The sequence below is a fragment of the Triplophysa rosa genome, linkage group LG7 (assembly GCF_024868665.1).
Source record: "Triplophysa rosa linkage group LG7, Trosa_1v2, whole genome shotgun sequence".
Classification (NCBI taxonomy): Eukaryota; Metazoa; Chordata; class Actinopteri; order Cypriniformes; family Nemacheilidae; genus Triplophysa; species Triplophysa rosa.
The window spans coordinates 21029022-21056201 of NC_079896.1; the positions used below are offsets into that span (position 1 = coordinate 21029022).

Sequence of the window (27180 nt, forward strand, 5' to 3'; positions counted from 1 at the left end):
CCACACGCTGCAGCAGCGCAGAGAAGCGCAGGAGGCAGAGCTGTGGAATTTGGCAATAGAGATTCGAAAGCATCACCAACTCTCCCAATGGCGATATGGATTGACATAGTACCCCACTGACGTGTGAGTATACTTTATTCGTGAAAGATCCAGAAGAGTTTTGAGGCTCTTTGATGATTACACAACCAGAAAAACGGCAGTAAGCACTGTTTCTGTGCTCTGTGGTGCGCAAGACGGCCGAACTAGAAATAAGTTGCGTTTGTTTTGATCCACTCCGTCATGACATGAACGTGTTGTAATTGTGGGTTACCCGATTTGCCAGCCGAAACGAAAGCTACTAACGATTCTTTGTGGCGAAAAGCCTAGAAATGTATTTTGTCGGCGACGAACTGCGGAAGGAAGGTTAAAGTATGAATGCAGTATGACTTGAAGGGCCAGTGTTTTCTTAGCTATTTCTTAGTTCTTCTTAGCTTAGATATTTTATTGTGAAGTGAAATCCAGTTCCCAGAACTGTCAAAATCCACGTTATTATCTTAAACTTGTAAACATTGTATGCCTTATAACTTGGACGTTGTCTTAATAATCAAGTGTGCTATTGTTTAAGGGGTTGGGTTGTACAATATTGGTGAGGATTATTTTGTATGCACGAGGAGATAGAAATAGCTGGTCTGTTTATTCAAACGTTAAATGTATATGCCAGAGTAAAAAAGTCTCCTACAGACCATGTGCAAAAGCTGGTCAGACATTCTGTAATGTGGTGTCTGGTTTACCATGTTTGATTTTGATTTATTATAGGTCAGACGTTGTTGCATAAATGCTGTCTGCTTGAACAGGCTTGGTTTGGTGATTTGTGGAGGTTACTCAGCTGAGAGGAAAACATGGGCACATGGCAGCCTACCTTAAATAAAGTTTGACATAAGGCACAATGCAGTTAGAAAATAACATTTCTACTCACTTTAAACTCCTTGAGTCTTCTACGCCTATATGCGTTTATCTCTCTTATGCAAAACACAAGGAATATATTTTGGAAGTGGCCTTTCTTTTGTGTTTGGTTCATACAATGGAAGTTAATGAAGGACCTCTTTGACTGTTGAAATGAAAAAACTCAAATATATTTTTCATGATTTAAATTTAAAAGTCATACAGTTTTGAATGACATACACTAATGGATGTGTAAATGATGACAGAATGTTCAGTTTTGGCTGAACTATCCCATTTCAACTTAAAGTGGAAGTTCACCCAAAAATCAACTTTTGTGTGATTTTTACTCACCCACATGACGTTAAACATGTTTAGAGAACTTCCAGCATCTTCGGAGCACAAATAGAGATATTTAGGTGACATCCGAGAGATTTCCAGGCCTCCTCATAGACATCATGGTGTCAGTTTTTGCCAAGGTCCAGACTAAGTACTAAAGACATCGTTAAATTGGTCCATCCGCGCATAGTGGCTCAGTTACGTCATGTGGGTGAGTAAAAAATCACACAAAGTTGATTTTTGGGTGAAATTCCCCTTTAATAATGTGATATACCAGGGTCTACCCAACTGTATGCAAGATGGATGTCTTTGCATGTTATATAATTGTAGTTTATCCTATAAAAGGTGTCTTGTTTTGACTCGTACATTAGCATTAAATTCATCTGAAAGTCAGACAAAGACAGGTTACTGTAGCGCTGTTCTGTTGTGTTTTTGAAACTAGCCAGTCAATAAAAAGAACTATTTTTCACCCTCACAATCCTCAGCCCGAGTCACATTTAGCTTTGCTGAGATCAGTGTTTCAGTCTCATGTCACAGTCATTTAAAGGGATAGTTCACTGTCAAAAATTGTAATAATCTTTCATTTATTGACCCTCATGTCATTCAAAACCTACATGAGTGTCTTTTTATTTTGTGGAACACAAATGAAGATATTTCGAGAAATGTCTCCGTGGTTTTGTGTCCGTCAGTGGGGGTCAATGTTGTTGCAACATTCTTCAGAATGCCGTCTTTGGTATTCTGCTGAAGAAAGAAGGTCCAAGTTTGGAATGACATGGGGAAGACTCAATGAGGGAAGAATTTTCATTTTTGTGTGAACTTTCCCTTTAAAGTCAGGCATGTCTGTGAGATGTTCCTACCAGATCAGGCCTTTGGTTTAACACATTTCTCAGACTGAGTATACTGATTATTTTTTACTGTTCTACCTGAAGACACCTTCAGAAGATTTACTTCTTGAGAATTACCATCACTAAGACATGTTTTTCTCATGAGGAAAAAGCCAGTAGGCCTGTGTCAGGTTTGCAAAGTGTCTAATTTCTTCCCAAGACTCCTAAACATCATTTGGACAAGGGCATGTTACTTCACATACAGTGATGTCTTCAAAATGACTGATGGTTATGCAACAGTTCTGTGTTATTGATATATCCTGGGGGATATAAGGTACTACAAGTCCACATGGAGCTGAAATGAGAGTATATCTGTTTATGTTTCTGCCCCAGAAAGCACTTTAGTGATGGTTGTAAACGTTGCACGTGGTCCTCATCCATATGCTGTGCTAAGGGAAGGGTGTTATGTAATTCTGGTCCTGATGCAGACCATTCCATGAACTGTTCCTTCAACAGTCATGTAGATGATAGAGTCCTGGAAGCAATGGTGGATGAAATATGTTATAAAAACAGTTACTGTTTTAAAGTGACTAACATACTATTCTAGGATACCAGCAGAAATGCTGTTGTATTTATTTTAAATGTAAGCCATACTTCTGTATGTCATATGTAACATTGTGCTGTTGTTAACTGTTGACTTTGTGTAGCTTTGTAAAATATACAGTTTTAAATGCTAAAAAGCCCAACTTCTATGAACACCTAAACACCAAATGACTAATGTGTTATTTAGTAAAGACAGAATTGCTTAGATTGGTGCACAAGTATTTTTACTGTACTCAAGTACATTTTCCAAGTATTGGTACTTTATCAGAGTGATTTTACTTTGGAAAAAATTTACAACATACATTATAAAGCATATACCTTACCTTTAACCCCACTACACTTTCAGTGTGTTATTTTACCTTTGAAACTAAAGTGCATAAAAAATCTATTACTCTCTTACTTCAGTTTTGTACCTTTTACTACATTTTTGAGTAAAAAATAATTGAGTAAAGATAAGAATGTACTAGATTTTTAAAGTAATTTTAAAAAACATCAACGTGTGTTTATGAAATTTAATGGAGTTAAAAGGCAAGGCAAGGCAATTTAGCGGCATCTAGCCGTGAGGTTGCAAATTGTATCAATTGTAGCAATTACTCACTCCACCGCTCACCACTCCCTTTCTAAGTACTCCGTTGGCTAACTAGGGACTAAGATGTTGTCACATTTTAGAAGATAACGTAATTACAAAACACGCTCTGTAGAGCAGTTTGTCTGGCTACTGTAGAAAAGCAAGTTTGTTCTTGCAGGGCTACTGTAGAAACAACATGGCGAATTCCAAGCAAGGGGCCCCTCAGTGTATGTAGATAGAAATAGCTCATTTTAAGGTAATAAAGACATAACGCTTTATTATGTAAGGTTTTTAAACACCTCTGAAGACTAGTTATAGTTATGTATATTATAATGCATTTCTGTCAATAGATTCTCCAAAATTTACACATTGGACCTTTAAAATAATAATATATGCTTTATAATGTAGATAAACACATTGGACCTTTAAAATAATTATATATGCTTTATAATGTAGATAAACACATTGGACCTTTAAAATAATTATATATGCTTTATAATGTAGTGATTTAAAAGTAAAAACACTGATAAAGTACAGGTTCTTGAAAATGTACTTGAGAGTTAAAATGTCCAACTCTGACTATGACGCGCTGTTTGAATCTTTGAGAATTGGCAAAACAACAAATAGTTCCTGATTACATCTTAGTCTTTAAAAAAAATTGAGGAAGGAAAGTAAATGAAATGAGGTGTTTTAAAACTTTTCTCTTAAGAGGTTTTCTTCTCTAAATCTATATTTGGTTACATTAATTGCACAGCTTCTGTCACCAGAAGTAACCAGAGGAACCCCAAGACAGTATATAAATGTACAACATAATGTTTGTCTGCAGTGATCTATTTAATGCCAAAATGGCACACATCCATTTCTTTCATCCCTTTTAGATTCACCTCTCTGAAATAAGAGTTCAGTACCTGCCAAGCTTGTGTGTGTTAGTGGAGAGCTATATCTTTTCCTCCTAACCTCTAAACTTATCCTTCTTGGGCATATAGGCTTACTAAGGCCTAGGGCTGGGCGATAAATCGATTTTATCGATTTACTCGAATGTGTAGTTTACATCGATTTGTTTGAATGAAAATCGAGTTTCTCTTTAACATCAGCCGACGCTCCCCTCTGGGCTCCCGTACGTTAGTTCCGCCCCCGCGCGTTTACCAGTAGAGATACGTTACACAAACAACATGGCAGCGAGCAGGAAAGAACATTTCAATCAGGGCTTGAATTATGATTGCGCATATAATCATTCCCGCAAGTCTAGCTTTAATAATGCAAGACATTCCCGCACAACATATATTTGCTTCATTTCAAATCTAATCTTGAAAAAATACTCAAACACGAACAAATGACACGTGAAACAGGCTGTCTTTATTCGCACAATCAGCACCGGTCTCCATCTCTCGCATCGGCGTGGGATGCGTCACACTGATCTTATTTACAGTTGCTCGAGTGAATGCAATGCGCACAGATTCAAACCTTTTGAACATTGATAATAAGCCGTTTGTGAATATTTTCGGCTTTCAAATGTAATTTAAATTAAGTTCCATAGAACCATATTGTTAACTGTTTGAACGTATGACTGCGCATTTCTTCATTTTATGCGCGCGAAAATAATGTTATGCGCAGTGTATTTCCCCCGCAACTGTACGCACAATAAAGTGGTGAGCGCAGGGATGCGCCGAAGTTTCTTCTGTCGAAAATGGCATCATCTGTATTAAAGGCCAAAAATGTCTGGCGCCCTCTCCCGCCAGTTCTCGCACTCACTCCACCATCAAGGCGATAATGTCAACCTGTCATAACGACATGTGAACACAACAGACTCTCATATAGATCAGCGGAATGATCTGATGATGTAGTTTTCTCTAGCCCATTTCCTGAAACGCATTTCAAGCCCGTTTACATGTACAGAACCACTGCCACAAAGCCTGTTGTTTTCATTTAAATGATTGTGTACCATATATGATTTTTTAATGCACTGCTTAGTTTGTAACTTGACTACTGTTATGCATATAATTATTGTAGAGTAATTGTAGAACTTCACATTATATAGGTAATTGGTAAAAAGTTAGATTTGATTCTGTTGCAAAAAAAACTAAAGGAATAATTTATTGTTTTAAAATATGTCAAATTTCGTCATTTTTATTGTGTTAAAAGTTTAATATTAATACAATTATATTTAAAAAATGTGGTGTTTAAATTAAAACGGATGTGTCAAAATTTAGAATTTCCCCCAGGATAAAAACGAAATTCAGGCCCTGCCAAGAAAGGCACAGTGTCATCCGTAATTTGGAATTGGTTCGGTTTTGCGGCATCAGATGCAGAACAAACAACACCCCACTGCAAAGTGTGTTTGAAGTCTGTTGCTCGCAAAGGTAGCAGTATGACCAATTTAGTGCAGCACATCAAACAGAAAAATCAAATTAAATCGTAAATCAGATTTTTTTAGGTCATATCGCCCAGCCCAACTAAGGCCCTGTCCACACGAATACGTGTATTTTCAAAACCGCTGTTTTTTCTATGCGGTTTGGTTGTTTGTCCACACACAAACGCAGTACTCGGTCACTGAAACCAAATTTTTTGAAAACCCCTGCCAGGGTGAAGATTTTTAGAAATGGAGATTTGGTGTATGACGTTGGAATGCGTGCCGCTGTCTCCTTTGTCTGAAGTCAGATTCCAGGCTTCTGATTGGCCAACACGGCTTTATGGTTAGGGTTATATCGCTACCTGTTGGTTTGGCATGCATTTGACAGCGCTTTAAAGTGTATTTTTGCGTATCGTGTGGATGCAGGGTTTTTTTTAAATGAGGAAGGAAAATACCCGTATAAAAATACCCGTGTGCGTGTGGACTAGGCCTAAGGCAGAGCGAAACCTGCTGAATATGTGTTTTACATTTCAGACATTGGTTTCGAGATCAAAGTCATGCACTTCCTTTTATATCCTCAACGAAGTTTATTTTCACAATGTAGTTAAAGATCTGCTGTCCCATGAGTTTTTTTGGGGCTGTTAAGACAGTACTTATTGCATCATTGTCCATAGAGAATGTCATCACCCTGGTTCAGTACATTGATTCAAATTCATCTACTTCCTCAAGTTGACGCTTTGCTACAAGTGGTGATACTTGCATCAAACCACTTCCCTTAAGACCTCTTAGCCTGTGCAAAACAGCCGTCTTCTCTCCATCTGCACATATACATGCATAAGCACTCATTCTTTTGCATGTATCTTTGTAAACACTCCTACACTCTGAATTATTGTCCAACATTGATACAAAACGTTTATCTTTATCTGACATTGTTGAGCTGTTGGGTTTTTAAAGAAATCTCAAGATTAGTTTGAAGTGTCATGCAAAGAAAGATAGAGATCAGAAAGGTTAATGTTTATGGCTGTGGCTTCTTCAGCAGATGTTTCACAGGAAATAGAAGTTCACTAGTTCACACTTACATAAAGGATAAAGGGTATAAAAAGATATGCGTATTTGGCGAGCTGACCGAGGGGAGGGCTCCGAGTCTGGGATTTGGCCCGAGCCCGGGATCCGGCCCCGCTCCCGGGATCGGAAATCCCGGGATTAGGCCCGAACCCAGAGCATCCCCAAAATAACTTAATTATCGAACAGCCGCCAAGCGATTTACCTCCAAATAATATTGGAATTTGGCAGGCTGGCGTGGAAATGAGCCTGATCCTGGTCGGGAGGGTTCGTTTGACGGGAGCATCTCATGGCGGCGAATGGACGGACCCTACCGGCCAGGAAATTTAGTTCGATCAGGGGAGGCTCATGACATCTCTGGACGGGAGCAGCTCGCATCGTCGGAAGGAGGACCCCACTGACCGAAAGAAGGGATGGGGGAAAGTGCAAAGCAGGGAGTTAGTGCAAAGAGAGGAGTACTTTTGCGCATCCGACTGGAGTTCAATACTCATGGCATCGGACGGGAAAGCCTTGTTGGGTGGGAAGAGTGGTTGTGCTCGACCGGGAGAGCTTGTGATATCCGACGGGAGTTCAATACTCACGGCGTCGGAAGGTTAAGCCTCGGTTTGTGCAAGGAAAGTGAGGGTGCTTGGCCGTGTGCTCAACCGGGAAAGCTTGTGATATCCGACGGGAGTTCAATACTCACTGCGTCGGACGGTTGGGCCTCGCCAGTAGTTGGGTAGAATGAAGAGTTTTGTACTGAGAGGGCTCTTGCAGCATCCGGCGGGAGTTCAATACTCACTGCGGAGTTGTTAGACTGAGAGGGCTCATGCAGCATCTGACGGGAGTTCGATACTCACTGTGTCGGATGGTTGGGCCTCGCCAGTAGTTGGGTAGAATGAAGAGTTTTTTTACTGAGAGGGCTCTTGCAGCATTCGGCGGGAGTTCAGTACTCGCTGCAGAGTTGTTAGACTGAGAGGGCTCATGCAGCATCCGACGGGGGTTCAATACTCACTGCATCGGGCGTCTGAGCCTCATTAGGGTGGTTTAGCTGATGAGGATTTGGTGGGCTTTTTTAATATGGAGTCGACTGGTTCGGATATAGGTTTTGAAAGCATCTGAAGTCCATCGCCAAAGGGTTTGAATTTGGTTCTGGGAGAGACATTTCTGGGCTGCTGAGGTTGCTGCTCCGATGCGAAATGAATGGCTAGAGAAACTGTCTGCTGGGAAGCCTGATTGCTGGAGAACGGATTTGAGGTGTTTCTGGAACCAGAAGTGGGTGATTGGTTTGTTAGAGTCGTCTATGAATAGAGGTTCGAGTTGGGATTTAGCTTGAGTGTTTCTCTGATGGAGATAAGCAAGAATGGTTTGGTATGGTTGGATTGGTGACGGTAAATTGAATATGTGAATGAAATGGCCCATTTTTTTCTGGTCTGTCTTGCTTTGTTTGATTAGGAAGGAGATGGTTTCTCTATCGAGAATGGATAAATCTGAAATGGTGGGGTGAATTTTTGGGTCGAATTTTGATGTGATGGTGAGTTCGAAACATTTAAGAAAACCAAAGAAGGCCAAGATGAACATGGCATCGAGTGTACGGGCAGTATTGATGGGCAGATAGCTAGTGCGGAGGGTATGGATACATTTCGTGAGAATATCTAGTGTTATTGGTTGTCTGGCATCAGGGCGGGTGGGTTGGGATCGTTGAATTCCTCTGATTAGGAGGGAAGTTTGGGAATTATTTATTTCGGGGGATTGAGAGCCGAAAATTATTTTTTTGAAAAACTGGACTCCGGCTTGGAGTCGTTTGATGTTGTTGAGGTAGGTGATAAATGAGGATGTGGAGAGAAGGGAAAAATCAGGGAACGGTAGGTTGTAGGAAAGGTGAAATGCTTTAAAGCATCTCCAAGCGGTTGCATAGGTTTGAAGGGTTCTGGGAGAGACTGCTTGGAGGATGGAGTTGAGTGATGCATCGAGGAGGGGCTTTAAAGGGTGGTTTATGGGAATATTAGTTCGGAATAGTGAGGTACTGGCGTTTGGAATTGGTCCGCTTCTGGAGCCAACATCTTGAATTTCTGCTAGAATTTGAGCCCTGATGTTCTGGGCTACTGGGGGCGGCTCGAGTGCAGTGGCGTTGGCTGGGGCGGGGAGCGGGGTTGCTGTGAAATGAGAGTATGGAGATTTAGACTGCAGAAAAGATGTATTAGCGTTAGTGCCGAGGGCTGCGATTGACGGCGGAGGCAACCTCACGCTTGAATCGCCCCCCGTGGCTAGAGAGGGAAAGAAAGCAGCGGTGTGGGAAGAAAAAGGGGGAAAGGAAAATGAAGAGTGAGCCTGTGCTGTGAGCGGAGGCAGCCTCACGCTAGCGTCGGCTGTTGGAGCTGGGTTCCACAGAAAGGGGGAGGGGTTTGTGAATGGAGGAAGTGAGTGCTGGAGAGCTTGAGTAGCTTGAGTGGCTAGCGGAGGCATCCTCGCGCTAGCATCTGCTACAGGGGCTCGGGGCCATTAAAAAGGGAAAGGAGTAGATGAATCGGGTAGGCGACATTGGGAAGCTGGTGCGGGCCCGGTTGCCTGTGGCGCCTCCAAGCTCGCTGATGGTCCGTCACGGCGATAAGCTGTGTGAGAAGGCCCGGATCTTGTACGAGGCGGTGTCGAGCGAGACGAGCTGGGGGTCTTGTGGGCTTTGCTAGATTTACTGGCCGCCCTGCGAGGTGCTGTGGATTTGGTGAGTAGTAGGTTTCTTTTACCGATGTTTTAAATCCAGAAAAAACAACAGGTAATATCCACGGGTAAGTAAATCCAAAAACAACAGGTAGGGAGGCTCGTGCGGGATACAAGGGACAGGGAGCCTCCAGGACTGTGCTACCGGCACCGGGGTTCAAGGGGTCCAGGATGGTGCTGGCAGCTCAGGCGGCCGCGGAGGTGCGGGCCTGTTTGGGCGGCTGCGGTGGTGCGGGCCTGTTTGGGCGGCCGCGGAGGTGCGGGCCGTTCGGGCAGCCGCGGAGATGCGGGCCATACCGGGAGCCAGACAGTAAGCGGAGCTGGGAGGCGAGGAGCAGGGGACGGTGCTGTGGCCATGACGTCAGAATCGGGAGACGAGGAGCAGGGGCTGATGGCTGCCTTGGCGGTGCTGCCGGGAAAGCAGGGGCTGATGAATGCTGTGGCAAGGACGCAGCCTAACGTCACCACAACCACGGCAATAGGAGCAGGCTTGCGCTTCCCCGGTTTGGTGGCCTGGAGCAGAAGTACCGGGACGTCCACTGCAGACCGGTACTGCACCCAATTCTCAATTTTTTAGGTCAGGTCTCGGAGGGATGATGCCACACAGGGAACTGAAGGGGACTGGTGATAGTTTATTGCAGAGAATAGGTTAACAGAATACAGGTGAATAAATCCAGAAAAAACAACAGGTAACATCCACAGGTAAGTAAATCCAAAAACAACAGGTAACATCCACGGGTAAGTAATCCAAGAGACAACAGGTAACATCCACAGGTAAATGATCCAAGAGACAAAAGGTAACATCCACGGAATACAAAGTAGTCTGAGCTAGAACAAACATAGTACAACTAGACCTGACACTGAACAGAACAAAACACAAGGAATATAAAGAGTCCAGGGAATGAAGATCAGGTGTGGGTGCAATCATGAGTCTCAGGTGCCGGTGTAATCAAAGATGGTGACGAACTGGTGCAAAGGATTATGGGGAGTGTAGTCCGTGACTGTTAAAGGTTCAGTGAATGTGAGTCCATGGGGTGAAAACACGGGGAAAGCTGGCAGGGGAACACAATGGGGCAGACAGGACCATTACAACTTTCATGTCATTCCAAACATGTATGACTTCATTTCTTCTGCAGAGCACAAAATATATTTTGAGGAACGTTGGTAACCGACAACACTGGACCCCATTGACTTCCATTGTATGGACATTAAAGAGGACATCTCATGAAAATCAGACTTTTTCAATGTTTAAGTGCTATAATCAAATGTCTGGCGCATCTACCAACTCAGAAAACGTGAAAAATGACAATCCAGTAACTTTGTTTACGTGAGTCTATCTCTGCAAGCCTGTGAGAAAACGAGCCGTTCAGATATCGCTCGCTTTCTGATGTAGGTAGTCGTTCTTATTATAATATTACCGCCCCCTTTTATGAACGTGTCTACCCATGGCGCTGCCGCCATTTTTGTTTTCGCAAGCGACATATGTGAATTAGTTCCGACACCATGGCAAAAGTAAGCAAAGCATGTGAAGTGTTCTGTTGTTGGCTGCACAGAGCAGCACAGAACACTGTTCCCAGCCTGACAGGAGAGCAATGGATTTATTTTGTTTTCAATGGAAATCCACCAGACTGAACGAGGCAAAGCTGCAAATAAAGACATTGTAAGTACCGTTATTTTTTAAGTAAGACCTCAGGGACTTGTGGCAACTTAAAAGTAGGTAAAACGTCATTGTGAAACGTTTGTCCGTTCAAGCAAAGAAAGCAATGTGTATGGCTTGTAAACACACAACGGGATTGTCCTGTGTAACGTTACTTTCACTTAGAGAAAACGCGATGCGTTTGTCTCGAGTATCTTCACTTATAGAAAGCAATTTGTATGGTCTGTAAACATGCGATGCGTTTGTCTCGAGTATCTTCACTTATAGAAAGCAGTGTGTATGGTCTGTAAACACGTGATGGGTCTGTCATGGGTACTTTCACTTATAGAAAGCGTTGTTACGGTTTGTAAATACGCGACCGGTTTGTCATGTGTAGGGATGTAACGATTCACCGTGAGCCGGTTGAAAATCGGTTATAATGAGTGACGATTCAAATCGGTTGAGGCTTGAACTGAATCGCAATACATTTTTTGAACAGCAGGGGCCGCTATTTTCACTGCAAACCTAAACGTGGATGCTGATATTTCTTAAATGCAAAAAAAATCCAAGAAAAGCACAGACAGTATTAGTTTGTTTATATTAAAGAGACTTTTTCTATTATTAATTTGTTATAAAATTGCAGTTTAGTTTTGTTATTTGAAATAAAAACATTATTTTATCATACAAAGAAACGTGAAGCATTTAAGAAATAATGCAAGGGACGTTGTTCATTTCTAATTTGTTTCAACTCATTTTTTCAAAATAAATAGTGAGTAAATCGTGAATAAATCGCATCGTGAGATCAGAATCGTGAATCGCATCGCATCGTGAGCTGAGTGAATCGTTACATCCCTAGTCATGTGTAATTTCGCATGTAGAAAACATGACGCCTTTGTTAGGAGTCTGTTCGCTTACAGAAAACAATGTGTATGGTGTTTAAAGACGGAAACAGCGTTTCTTATTCGCTTTATGTGACACTTCTTTTGTCGAAGGAAGCACAGGCTCACAGCCTGCCCCTGGCTGCGTTATCTGTTGAAAAGGGGGTGAAGACTAGCATGTCATTTGCACTTAAAGAGCAACCAAAACAGTGCATTTCTCCTCGCATGCAAAACTGGGCAATTAGGGCATGGTATAATAAAAGATCTGCGGTGTATTTTGAGGTGAAACTTCACAGACACATTCTGTGGACCCCTAAGATTTATATTACATTTGTGTAAAAGTAGAAAAAAACCTCTCCTTTGAACCACATAGACATTTCTCAGAATATTTTCTTTTCACAAAAGATTTTTAATTTATTTTTATTATCATTTTTTTATCAATCTTAGTACTGTTTACAGTACTATAATGTATAGCTCAAAGGTTTTCCTCCACATTTCTATAAACATGTACAGTATAGAGCAGTGGTTCTCAAACTGTGGTACGCCATACTTGTACTACTAGTGGTACTTGAAGAGACCCCTGGTGGTACATGATACGACAGAAAATTAAAAACTAAATACTGAATATTTTAATTTACCTTACGTTAGGGGTGTGACGAGACACTTATCTCATGAGACGAGAAGAGACACGAGACGAGACAAGATTTTTAGACTTTTTTAAAGAAATCCGCAATGATGAAATATATAGGGAAAAATTGTCTTTTATTCACAATAACACAAAATGCTAAAAATGTAGGCATTATAAAATCAACTTGTACACTCAGCCTATGTGGAATTATAATATAGTTGTATGAATTATTGTTTATTTATCATTGGTCGGTGTAGCTTGTGAGTCTCTCACTCTCTCTTCTGATGAGCTGCTTTTAAATTAAGCTTCTCATGTATTTCTTCAATTCAACTGCTGTGTAAAACTGTTGTTATTGCTGTAAAGTGCTAATTCAACACGTGTCTGCATCTACTCGAGGTTAAATCAATGAAGCAACTGTTGCGATTTAGTTTTGACGTGTGCTTTGACAAGAGCCGCTCTTGTGAGTAAAGGGAGTAAAGAGTCTCTGCTTGTTATATACAGTACAGCTGTTGTCTTGATGTTTAAGTAAACGTATATTTATTTATCTTCTGTTAAATATTCTTTCCTCATTGCTTGACTTTAATATAGGTTTGTAGTCTTTCTGCAAGTCCCCACAAAGTTAATAAATCCCCTATAAAATTCATTTACAGAGCCCTGTTTACAGTGCACTACAGAAAAGTGATTTGTGTCCACTATTACTGCTGACTAACTTGAAAAACATGTTCTTTAGTTTGAAAACAGCTAGTAAAGTAAAGTTTGTATTATTAATAATGCATTAGAATTGGAGGACCAGGTGTAAAGATAAAGATTCACAGCTCTACTATTAATTTGAGTGTTTATTCATATGATTTTCTATGGCGGTCATTAGGTGGTACTTGGAGCAACTAGTTTTATTAAATGAGTCATCGGATGAAAATCCTAATTTTTCTGTGTTTAAGTGCTATAATCGGGTCCCCGGTGCATCTAGCAACCCAAAAAACGTGAATAACAAGATCCCAGTAAGTTTGTTTTGATGAGCCTTTCCCTCCAAGCATGTGAGAAATCGAGCCGTTCAGATTTCGCTCCTGTTGTGACGTAAAAGCAGGATCTTATTATAATATTACCGCCCCTTAATCTACACATTTCCCACCCATGGCGCTGCCATAGGTAAATAAGTAAATACCTGCTTGTTTGCGCGAATCACTTCAAGCTCCGGCTTGCTTTATCAACCTGGGACAGTACAAGCAGGATTAGCTTCAAAGTTGTTCCTCAAGAGGGATTGAGACCTACTGAACGAGACAAAGCTGCCGATGTAAGTAATATTTATCAACAGTAGTCAGAATTGATTCTGAATTCATCAACAACAGTCTGAATTGAAGTACATGTACCGTATATATAGGAGGATAACGTTAGCATATGATAGTGAAGGGAGCTAAGTCAGTCACGGGCTAAATAGAACATTCAAAGCCAGTGTTAAACTTACTCTATATTTATATGTTATTTGGCAAATGGGCCCTTGGAGTTTAGCTGTATGTATGTTGATACATTATGTGCGTTAATATGTTCAGCTGAGGCAAGCTGTTTGTTTTGCTAATGAACAGGGGCGAATACTGCGGTTAGTTTCGTTTTAAACGTCTCAAATCATTCGTCCTTAGTCTGAAAAATCTGTCACAGCATACTAGTTATGCTCTCACGTTGTGTGTGTAACGTTATAACTTGTCAACGACGAGCGCTAAAATCCACATAATTCCGCTGAGATCTGCAGGTGCGCATTCCGTGGATTTTAGGCATGCATACGCACAACCTGTTTGCTGTGACGGATTTTTTAGTCTCCGGACGAATGATTTGAGACGTTTAAAATGAAACTAACCTCAGAGGAGTTCAGGAAACTTAATTTACCTAAACCATTGCCATGGCAGTACTACACGTGTGTTGTGTTGACACGCCGGATGGAAGGGGGGTGGGGTGAACTGTAACTCGTTATCATTTAAAGAGACATGCACCAAAACGGGTTGCTCTGAGCATAGCTGTTTTTGACGAGGCAAGAAGGGTTTTGTTGACACAGCCATTGAGTGTTTTTAAGCAAAATATGTTCCAGACATTTCATGAAGACCCTAATAAATCATACCAACTTGTTGAAAGTGCTCATCCGATTAGTCCTTTAAAGGTGGTACTTGATCTGAAAAGTTTGAGAACCACTGGTATAGAGGGTATGCATTGACGTCACTTTCCCACGCTCCTCTTGGTGGCAAAGCACCCAGCAAAATGGCTGAGGAGAATAGGAGAAACATAGAAACCTGGACTAATACTGCCTTCACGTGCTCTCTGAAATTTGATAATTCTCACTTCCGATGTCATGATTCTGAGCTGATTGCGATCAGGTGCTTTGTTGTTGGAAAGAATGGAGGACGCCAGATTCATGCTTGCGTGTGTCTTGGGAAAATGTTATATGTATAGTTTTCAACCGTACATCCTACTGTGTAGTTTTACTAGTCAGCTTGCTGAATATTCTGGAATATTGGTGAAATACATGCTATTTTTGCAGTGTATAAAACATACAGTATGCTTCAAATGAAATGGTTATTCATAGGTACATATGTATTAATTTAATGACGAGATAAGGCAATGAAGCTGTTGCAGAAAAACCACAAAAAATTACAAGCAGCTGGACTCGACGGTGATCCTTCCGACTTCCCTATGACTTACAAAGGAATCAGGTGTTCCTGGACACTGAAATGTTGCGTGGAATTGCGTTTCCTAATATTGTAAGCAGTCATTTTGCTCCGGCGTGCTTGGTACATGGTAAAGTGACGACACGTCCATCATACCCTCTATAAAAGCTCTGGTTCCATAAAACCTGGTTTGCTGTTTAAAGCATGTTAAATGTGTTGCCACACAAAAATAAAACAAGAATACTGTTGTGTGTTACGTGCCCATGCTGGGTGAGAGATGGCTGATGCTCATTTTCATCTCAAAGGGGAACATCTGTGGTTGTCCTCTAAAGAAATTATGCAAACTCGGATTGGATGAACAGGCCATGTAAATGGAGGGGTAGATGGTTTTTGTTCTTGCACAAAAAAACGCATACACGCTTACACAAGGCGTCTCTCTGTCACTCCCTTACTCACAGACGTAATACACACACACAGACACACACGGTTCTTAGTGCAGTGTTTGCTGGAGCAGCTCATAGATCAGTGTCTCCCTGATGCTTAAAGGGCCATCTGGAGATAGTGGAAGCTATGTGCGCCACTTTAACAAACACTAGAGTAATGTTCCTTTTAAGCCATGGGATACAGACAACAAGAGTCCACCTACTTGTGGTAGACTAGTCAATGTATGGACATTTAAAATGGTTTGTTTGGCATTATAAACAGCACTTCGGTTAAACAACTGAGAAAGTTTTACCTGAATGTGTGTGGGAGGAAGTGATGCAGCTGTAAATGAGATGGGTGTGTGGGCCGTGGAAAAGAGAGACTTGTGTGTTAGAGATGATCAGTTCTGGATCACGTTAACTCTTTGTGTGGGATGTTCCAACCAGAGATACAGAAGAGCATTTGAGGGGGTTTCAGGCCACTCACCTTCTTAACTCTCTTCACTGTGTTGCCATGTCATTTCTGTGTGTGTGTGTGTGTGTGTGTGTGTGAGAGAGAGAGAGAGAGAGAGAGAGAGAGAGAGAGCGAGAAGAGGACGACTAGAGTTTTGAGGTCTGGCAATCATACAATGAAACATTGAAAACTGTGAAACTGGGTTTACCCTTTTACGGTCTTCAGTCTCTGCCCTCTGACCTCAAGTTGTTCCATATCTTTATTTATTTTTTGTTCTATTGAACACAAAGAAAGATATTTGGAAGAATGCTAGCAATTTTCAGTTCTGAGACATCATTCACTACCATAGTAGAAAAATATGTATATTTGTTTTTGTTCTGTTGAACACAAAATGAGATATTTTAAAGAATTTAGGAAAGCAAACGGTTCCGGGGCACCTTTAACTACCATTTTAATTTTTCTACTATGACAGTAAATAATGTCCCACACTGTAAAACTTTGCTGTAGTTTTGCAGCAGGTTTGCCAGTAACTTACTGCAGATTTAATTTACAATTTTGTTTTAAACATAAACTTACCTAGTTCTTATATTTTCTTTCATAAAACAAGACTAAATATCTTCACTCATCACTTTTCTTGTTATGTATATGTGTCGCAATTTAAGACGTTTTAAATATTTGTAAAAAATGCTTAGGAAGAATGTAATTTTTTGCAGTGTAATGCCAGTAATGAGACCAGTCTCTTATTGCTCATTTTGGATCTCAAAAGTCAAAGTGTTTTAATTTTGATTAAAGGGAAGTTTAACTCAAACTAAAACCAGAACTTATAGGAAAATATTAAGTAGTTATCAAATCTACAGTAAGTTACTGGCAAACCTGCTGCAAAATGATAGCAAAGTTTTACAGTGCAGAACTGTTTGCTAACATTCTTCCAAATATCTTCCTCTGTGTTCAGCTGGACAAAGTAATGTATACAGGTTTGGAACAACTTGAGGGTGTGTAAATGATGACAGAATTTTCATTTTTGGGTACACAGTATTTGTCATGTGGGTAGCTTCATGCCCTTTGTATGATTGGTCATGAGTTTTTATTTATTCTCATTAATAAAGAATTACAAAATTTAGACTGTTTTCATCTAGATCTGTGCGTTCAGGAAATTTTGGTTCATTTTTTAGATTTAAAGGGGTCATATGGCGCAAGTAAGGTGGGTGTACCTGTCAGTACAATTGCTTTAGAACCTGATGTTCTAAATATGGTAAGAGGCGTTACATTTCCGTCACACGCTTGCAGTATTCGACCAATCACTACGCACTGGTTAACTGGGCAATCATAGCACACCTCGCTTTTCAGAGAGGCGGGGCAAAGAGGAGATACAAACATGCACGGTATGTGAAAAATACAGCGTTTTTGAAACTTAAATCATGTATACACATTGCTTTACATCTAAAACAAACGATAATATTCATTTTAGCCGTGTCATATGACCCCTTTAAAATATGAATTACCACTACACTGCACAATATTATGATACTACAGGTAGATATGTGGTGATTGATATGTTTATATAGTATCATGACAACCCTAAAAGCAATATAATGGTTGTCTTTTACCATGAGAGCCTTGCTCTGTAGCTGGTAGCATAATGTTGCATATCTTTGGCTTGGACACTGTGATCTCACTGATGTGAAACCTCTTAGGCTTGTGGAAATTATTCATCACACAGAACATTTGATCAATTAAAGTCTGCAATCATCAGGGCTGGACTGCTGTCGCCCCAGGTGGATCGAACAAAGACAAAAATATCTCTGACCATTTAAGGTGGTTTCATGGCACATAACTGCATCTTGTATTGAGTTCCTCTTTATTGCTCTTGAGAAAAGAAGAAGCAGAAGAGAAGAAGTGAAAAATGCTTTCACTTCAGCTCTCGCTACCCTCTACGCAGAATTAAGACACACAGAGAAGACAAACCACTGCTTGTCAAAGTGTTTCTTGCTGTTTGAAAGACATTGGACTCTGGTTTTACTCTCGCTTGGAGAAGGCCATTAGAATTAGTGTGCCATTTTCAGCAGGGCGCATGAAGAAAAAGTGTGTCAGGTAGTCTGTGGGGATTATCTGAAAAAGATCTCCCTGTCTTCCTGTTCCAGTTCATCTCACTCATATAACTGGTGGGGTCTCCAGGAGCTATATATGATGCTCAATGTTGGTCTCTTTTTGACCCACTGAGATTAAAATCAAGAAGTTTCACTCCAGATATGTGATATTTGATTGAAGAGAGAACTGTCTGCAATTGTAATAAACTTCTTTCTACAAATGTTGCATAATCAGGCAGTTTTAGTAAGATTAGCTGGTTTCATCCAACCTCAAAATGAACCTTTTTCCATTCCCCTAAATTTGTAAAAAGTATCATCTTTCCAGATTGCTTTTTCTAAACTTTTTCTTTTAATAAGTTTGATTCAGTAAAGGTCATATACTGTATATTGCATCAGTGGCAAATTGCTTAGTTTAAGATCTAACCTTTACAGAGATAATATGCAATAGAACAGAGATTTCAGAACAGGCTTATTACAGCCGTGGAAGAGACGACTCCAAAATTATTTTCAGTTTTTCTGAATTTACTATTTATAGGTGCATGTTGAAACGATCATTTTTGTTTCATTCTGTGAACTAGTGACAAAGTTTCTCCCAAATCCCAAATGAAAATATTGTTTATTTGGATTGATTTGCTGAAGATTAAAACACAACAAACTGGTAAAAAAAAAACATGCCATGTTATAAAACAGGACAAGTTTTTATTCATGTTATTCAAGTTTTCATCAAAATCTGAAAATGTTCTTCCACTCTGGAGTGATGAGCCTTCTCAGTTTGACGGATTGGGCTAAACATCTGTTAACCCATCCCTTCCAACTGCCAGTCTGCTGTTAGTTTTATTTCTAAATGAAATACTTTTCTAGCTCCAACCAATTGGCATTATTGAAAAATGTGCTATACCACCACTTCTGGTTCACAGGAACCTGCAGAGATAGATCATGTAGATCAGGGGTCTTCAACTACTTTTCTTTGAGGGCCAGATTCCAAAAGTATAAATAGGATGCGGGCCAGTTTTTTACCATATCCTCATTTCTTCTATTAATTTGTATTCCTGTTATTTATTGCACTTTGTCCCTTTTATACTGTTTTTGTTGCTGTTATTTATAGGTCATATATTAAAACAGTGGTTCTCAAACTTTTTCGTTGTAAGGCCTCCCTTGTGTGGGTCGTATTGCTTTGTGGCTCCCCCAAATAAAGTCTTATGATCTTAAACTTAGAATTTAAATTAAACCAAAGACATCAATTATACAATGCTGGAACATCAATTATTTTGGTTGGTGGTATTATTGTTCTGTTTGATTGCACAAAATGTATGATAAATGTCTACATTTCATAAAATGCCACAAGAACTGTGGCCCCCCTGGACCCATCTTGGGCCCCCCAGGGGACCACGGCCCCCAGTTTGAAAACCACTGTATTAAAACATGCACAAAAATATTGCATCCGGTATTTGTGCCTTTTTATGATATTTAATTAAAAGGGAAATTGGCTTTTTAATTGTGTTTTATATTTTTTAATGTGTTAGTTCACCCAAAAATTAAATTGCTGTTAATTTACTCACCCCCAGTCCCCCAGTACATCCAAGATGTGGGTGGCATTGTTTTTTCAAGAAGATATTTATGAAGATATTTGGTTGAATTAATAAAAGTAAAAAATGCGAATACATTCAGCACAAAAGTAGGCCAATCCCTACGCTTTGACGTTAAACTGGCGTTCAGTTGGTCTGTGCAGAAACTGAACGCTATTATCGCATTTTCAGGTGAATTCCAATCGCAATCATGTGCCCCACGCACTTAAAAGAGCAGATCCTTTGTACAGCTATTTTTCATCAATTTAGCTGTTTAAATCATAAATAATGAATGCAGTAATAAGAACAACATAGTTTTTCCCTTATCTGAGACAACCGTTCACGTGGTGTACCCTTCCTGCAGTTACTTTCAAGGGCACAAGACGCGTTTTGGGGCGCGACTATTGCCTGCGCAAACCGACTGCCTGTGGCTGTGGATTGCTGATTATAACGTTGTAAATAACATTACGTTTGTTTCTTGGACAGACCGATCAAAACACTTTATAAGACGTCAGTATGTCGTTTTGAGCTGAGGCAATTACTTTTGTATTGAATGTAGCAGCCTTTTGGACTTAAAAAAAAAAGCGTCTCAGGACGTGCATTTCTTAAAGCTCACTATTCTTAAAGTCTCTCCACTTATTTGAAATGTTAAAGAGTACATTCCTCAATATTTTTAAGAGCTTATTTTGGTTTATGGAGTGTCCGACAACAAGTTTATGTACATACATGATGTAAAAATACTATTATTTCGTAATAATAAGCAGTTTTTATTACCTTACTTCTTGACTGACTCTCAAATGATTCGTTCCGCGATTCATCTGTGTAATCTCCGCCTTTCCGCCAGCGTAGTCTGATCTGATTGGTCAGATAGTGTAGTCTGCTGTGATTGGTCAGATGGTCTAGTCTGCTGTGATTGGTCAAATGGTCTAGTCTGCTGTGATTGGTCAAACGCGTTCAGCATGTGTCGCAAATGGACCGCCTATCATTACTGCTGTATTACGGTTTGCAGGTGGTTGGATATTAACAGTGTATAGAGAGAGATGGCGTCGATTTTACCTTACCAGTTCGAGCCCGAGTCTGACGAATCATTCTTTAATCCTTATACAGATGCCAGTAAGAAAAAGGACTGTTTTAGACACTTCTCTTGTAACAGTTAGTTATCACGGCATACAGTGTACGGTGTTCGTATCTTCAGATGTTATTATAACTATAATACACCACGCAGTTCTTGAAATAAAGACTTTGCGAGTTAATATGGTTGAACACTTACATTAGCGCAACGAGTTTATAGCTAACGTTAGGTAAACAAACAGTAACAACCCCAAAAATAACGGTAACGTTAGCTAAACACAGACATGAGATAACGTCACACAAATTTAATTTTAAGTAAAGACAAAAATAAAGAGTCACACTTACAGGTTGTGATTCGGTGGAGCTTACAGGTCCAAATAAAGTTGGTATTGCAACATCATTTAAGGAAAGACGTTTAATGTATCCTGCAGTAAAGGCGCCAAGATTGATGAAGCAATCTTCGGTAAAATGACGCGCGCAAAGTAAAACGTTCGGTTTATACTCCTTTGGTGTCGTTTGAAAAATAAATAGTAACCATTTTTTCCTCAGAAGTTCTTCCTTTGGTAGTGAAAATAAGACTGACTTAGTTTCACTACATAGAACACAGCTTCTCTTAGACATGATGCACACGTCATGAACGAGCTAGTACAGTGTTTGGGGAGGAGAGAGTTAAGTTTTCGCAGTCAGTAGGCGGGGATTTTTCTAGTGACGTAGGTACATTGTGGTTAAAGATTCGGACAGGTCATGGCTTGTTCGCGTGATTCAGAGTCGATTACCTTTTTTATAAGCTAATAACTTTGTTATTCGTTCACCTTCGGATTTACAACTTGGCAGATTGCTTACATTCAAACACGGCAAAATTAAACACTTCATGAAATGTATTTTTTAGGATCTCGAGGAATGTACTCTTTAAGGCAGGCCAGGTAAAGATGATTGGCGTGCCACATTTGGCCCGCAGGCCGCCAGTTGACTAGCCCTGATGTAGGTTATGCCAGTGGAAAGTAAAAGTGCGTACTGCTTAGCCCACTAGCTTCACTCGTTTCATAGCGCAAGTCTTGTTTTATTATTTCAGCAATGATGAAAGAAAAATGCCATAGAGATTGACAACAACATGGTTAAAAATCACCACGGAAATGGCCAGCTGAGCAGAACTGGGAATTTTAATTGTCATTCATTTGTATAGTGTTATCTAATTGAAATCCATGACATTTACCAAATTATATGACAATTATACCCAAGTCTAATTCTCACCTCACGTTTTTACTGATGGTTTTTAGGGATGCACAAGAAAATCATAATAAATGAAGACAGTGAGTTGAAGAGGGCAATCTCTCTCTCTGTTGCTCACTCTTTTTTTTCTCTCCCCATGTGTAAACAGCACAGACACGTGCTTGCAGCTCAACATGCAGTTAACAAGCTGCCACAACATACTGCATCCAAACTCACACTACTCACATACACATACAGGCATACACACTCACTTTATACACACGGTGTTTAGTCATCACTGTTGTTTGTTTATCAGTCTATGGCTGAGATGCAGTATTGTGTATATATATCTATGTATGCGAATGCAGATGCAAGAAAACATTAAGAACACACATAGAGACTGGGGTTCAAAGTGGGCTTATCTTGTTTATTCCTGACTCAAAGAGGATGATGTGGGCAGGCTAGGGTCTGTCATACATATCTATTAACATGTTAACTTTATTCTCAATCTCTTGATGAATATGAGGTGTCTGGTCCTGCGCCAGATGTTCCTGTGTGTGGTGGTTTTTTGTATTCTTTCTTATCTAATAGATTTAAAATTGCATATTCAGATTTGATGGGAGATGACAGGAGGGCGTTTTTTGGACAAGATTCTTCAGAGCAAAGCCATCTGGTCCCCTGATTTTATCTGTTCTAAATGTCTGTTTCTACTCTGCTATTTTCCAATTAATATGACAAAATAATAGTCTTTTGGCTTTGTTCTGTGTGTATTTTATAAACCCAGAAGGAGATACTTTAACAAACGGCTAGGATTTTTTTATTTTAAATGTCATATTTGGAAGTTGCAGTGGTGCTGTGCAATGTTTTAAAACTGTTCCTTTCTGGACAATTCACTCAGCTCACGATGCGATTCACGATATTGATCTCACGATACAATTTATTCAGAATTTATTTTTACGAAATGAGTTGAGACAAATTAGAAATGAACAACTGTCCTTTTATTATTTCTTAAATGCTGCACATTTCTTTGTAAAATAAAAATATATTTTATGTCAAATAGCAAAACTAAACTGCAATTTTAAAACAAATTTCAAATCCAATAAAAAATGAATAATACAAAAGTCTAACTATAAACTATAAAATGTCTTTGTCTGTGCTTTTCTTGGATTTTTTTTACATTTAAGAAATGTCAGCAAATCCACGTTTTCAAGTTTGCAGTAAACACAGCATCCCCTTCTGTTCAAATCATGTATTGCGATTCAAATAACATCTCAACTGACTTGAATCGTCATATATTGGGCCCCAAGTGTATTTTGCTAGTTTCAGCCCGACGCAGTTATCATTTTCACATCCTGCACCACGTTGTTTAAATTGCAAATGCACTTGCGTTCATTAGTGCGTCCATGGACGTGCTGGTCTGAAAACGAGGTGTGTTCAGGCTCATTGCTATTTAGATTGCTATTTCAATATTTTTTGTTATTTAAAGAGTACGTTAGTAATACGTGCCTACAGGTAGGTGCACAATCAGCGCACATTCTGCTTAGGCTATTACACACACAGGGACGTGCAGCAGCACAAAAACCTTAAATATGAGTAATTAAAGGATTCAAATGTAAAGGATCATTATTGTGTGCACAAATATAAATATCCAGCTTGTCCCCGTAGATGGTCTGCTTGTGCGCGAGATCCGTTTCCATCTTGAGAAGCGTTCAGTCTTAGCTCTTGCAAACTCCATGTAAATGGTGCAAGCGTATTTGGCTTTTAAAGGGAGTGGAAGATGAGACTCTTATTGGTTTATTTCACGTTACGCCCAAAACACACCCATGACTCATTACGAGAATAGGTACAGCCCTTTAAGACCATGCGCCTGGCGTGCCAACAATTTTTTACACCGTTAAACTAACAAAAGTGGATTTGGAAAAGCCCACCATGCACTTTAGACCATGCGCGTAGATCGTTAAAATAGGGCCCATTATAATCGATTTTCAACTGGCTCACGGTGAATCGTTACTGGACGATCTGGTGAACGTTACTGGTGAATCGTTGTCCCTACTGGACAAGCTTGTTCTTTCTGTGACATAGTAGGCCTGCAGATAGACGCTCGGTCAAAAAAAGCACTGTAGCGAGGAAGGCGGGACGAGAGCCGTGGGGCAGGAAGGCGGGGCCGGTGGCGTGAGTGATAATGAGTATCAGCTATACGCGCACCGGTCCCGCATGCCTCACGGGGAGCTAGGGAGCATAAGAGGACGAGCGACGGGACTGCCGACGAGAGAGGACCGGGCCCGGAAATGTTAAGTTTTATTTATGTTTGTGTGGCCGGCAGTCGACCGTGATGTGGCTGCCGGCCTTTTACTTCCGTGTTATTGTTTGTTTATTTTGATTAAAGTTTATTGTTTAAATGATGCCGGTTCCCGCCTCCTTCCTTCCCTAAATTGATTTTATTACATTGGTGCCGAAAACCGGGAGGAAGGAGGGACATGCTGCCGAGGAGCCCTAGCCGCCGAGCGGCCTCGCGGTGCTGAGGAGTTCGGGCAGCGCGGACGAGGGCTTCCGCCAGCGGCTGCCCGAGATCGTGGTGCTGGAACGAAGAGGTTTCGGTGGGGACGGAGAGCCCGCGGCCGTGCTCTTGGGACGAGGTGGGATGGCGGCCATGGAGGGAGCGCGGGAATGCCGGCTGCCCTCAGCCAGAAGCCAGGAGGCGGCCGGAGGATCGGGCCGTCCGCCGGACGTCCAGCACCACAACCTAGCGCCGCGAGGAGGAGCCTCGGCTGGGCTGAGGACCGAGCGGCAGCGTGTCAGGGAACCGGACCACTTTTTTTTTTTTCCTCTCTCCCCTCTCGTCCCTGTCGCTCGGGGTGCTCCCGGCTCCATTCTCTCGTCTCGTCGGTGCGTACCCCCAGGCGCTGGGGCTCTCAGGGGGGGGCCCCCCGGGGGGGAGTAAGCACAGGCGCGGTGGTACCCCCCGGCCTGTGAGGGGCAGTTGTGGCCTAATGGTTAGAGAGTCGGACTCATGACCAGAAGGTTGCCGGTTCGATTCCCAGGGTAACAACTGAGGTGCCCTTGAGCAAGGCACCTTACCCCTACTTGCTCCCCGGGCGCTGCAGTGACAGCTGCCCACTGCTCCGGCGGTACGTGTGTTCACCACTTGCTGTGCGTGTGTTTACTACTCTCTGGATGGGTTAAATGCAGAGGTCACATTTCGTTGCCTTGTACTTGTACATGTGCAATGACAATAAATTGAATCTAATCTAATCTAATGTAGCGAGAAAGGCGGGACGAGAGCCGTGGGGCAGGAAGGCGGGGCCGGTGGCGTGAGTGATAATGAGTATCAGCTGTACGCGCACCGGTCCCGCATGCCTCACGGGGANTACGCGCACCGGTCCCGCATGCCTCACGGGGAGCTAGGGAGCATAAGAGGACGAGCGACGGGACTGCCGACGAGAGAGGACCGGGCCCGGAAATGTTAAGTTTTATTTATGTTTGTGTGGCCGGCAGTCGACCGTGAAGTGGCTGCCGGCCTTTTACTTCCGTGTTATTGTTTGTTTATTTTGATTAAAGTTTATTGTTTAAATGATGCCGGTTCCCGCCTCCTTCCTTCCCTACATTGAACTTTGCTACAAGCACCTTTATCTTTTTGAAATAATATCAGATAATGAAAACTAGTGAATTACAGTAACCCATATTTTTATATCAGCCCAGGGATGTGGGCTAAAATTGGTTCTTGCTCTCCTGTTGTGGTGTGTGAAATGTTTAGTTTTGACCCTTTGTCCTATTCTATATACCCTATATGGAGAAAATTCTCTTCATAAATAACATTCTGTACATAAATGTTATTTTTACCCCTCTCTCTCTGTCTCTCTCTCTCTCTCTCTCTCTCAGATCAGAGAGGAGGGAATAGCCACACACAGGAGTGTATACTAGGCTGTGTGTGTGGGATTCCACCACTCCTGTTACTCTAACCACAACACACTCTCCCAACCACCCTGCCACAATGTCACGGAGGGAACGGCCATGGTCGGTGTATAGAGCAGACACACAGGAGCTTTCCTCAGAGATGCTTGGCCTAGCATTAGCAGGTATACAATGGTACCTATTAGGGGTGTCCTCGACTAAGGATTTACATAGTCGAATCTGAATTGTCACGTCTTGCCTATAGTCGACTGATAGTCGAATTGCGCGCGATGTGTGTGTGTGCGCGCATGTGGGGAAGACACCAGGTGGATAACAAGGGTACAGTGCAACATCGATGCACCAAAAACAATCAAACATTAATTTACAGAATTTGTTTAAAACAGAATATACCTTTATAATAAACAAAAATAAAAACGTAATGAGCTAGATTCAAGTCACAATATGCCAAATAATTGTGTTTATGTAAAATGTCTGAAATGCAGGGGATTTAAAAACACAAGCCACAAATAGTTAAATTATTGGACATTTTCCTTAAACATCACGTAACAATGCTGTGCCATACAATACTAGACCAGATCTCGCCTCAAAACTATTTTTAAAACTATATAATAATGAATTATTTTTTACAAACGGGAATACAGCACGTTCATTACCAATGATCTACCAATAAAGTTACTTCATTTACCGCATGTAAAGGAGGAATGCAATAAAGCATCTTAACATTTAAACAGTCAAAAACTCCCTTTCACCCTTATTTCCGTCGCATGCTTGCTTTCAGTGCAGAGAATGACAAGTTCCAAAAGTCTGCGTGCTTGCTATATGCGGTGCGATTTTGGTTATATTACTTCATTATGTTTTTGTATCATGTAGCGCAAAGTTCAGTCTTAGTAGGGTGTCACCGTTAGTACATATGTAGTACAGTGAGATTGAGATTGCTTTAATGTTGAATATTTTGTGATTTGCATATGATCGAAATCAAGTTTAAATATCTTTCTTCTCTGTGTAGGAAACAGACAAGACCCGGATGAGCCAGTATTGGAGTTCAGTCTTGGTCAGTTTAGTTTTTTTCTATGTTTCCACCAATTTCAAAGTCACACACACAGAAATTTGTTAAATAAACAATCTACCCAAAGAAAAACTGTTATTTTTATTCAAATGTTTCTGGGTACATAGGAGTTGAGCTTGCAATCAGGTCAGATCTTAAGACTGTAAATGACATTAAACAGGCATGTAAATATTTCTACGAGACCTCTGTGTCCTACTGTACTGCTTATGTGAAGATAACTGCTGAAGCATTCGCGTTTGG

General features: G+C 40.9%; 1 protein-coding gene across 10 annotated transcripts in view; it reads left to right on the forward strand.

Moving 5' to 3' along the window:
- inpp4ab (inositol polyphosphate-4-phosphatase type I Ab) overlaps positions 1 to 27180 on the forward strand; it is a 56437-nt gene continuing 29257 nt past the window's right edge. For 9 of the 10 annotated variants that reach the window (XM_057338670.1, XM_057338665.1, XM_057338669.1 and 6 more), the window contains exons 1-3: positions 1 to 123; positions 25842 to 26038; positions 26881 to 26925. In XM_057338670.1, the coding sequence (XP_057194653.1) occupies positions 25954 to 26038; positions 26881 to 26925 (130 nt within the window). In that variant the 5' untranslated portion in view covers positions 1 to 123; positions 25842 to 25953. The remainder of the gene's footprint in view (positions 124 to 25841; positions 26039 to 26880; positions 26926 to 27180) is intronic. The other variant, XM_057338661.1, reaches the window with a different exon arrangement.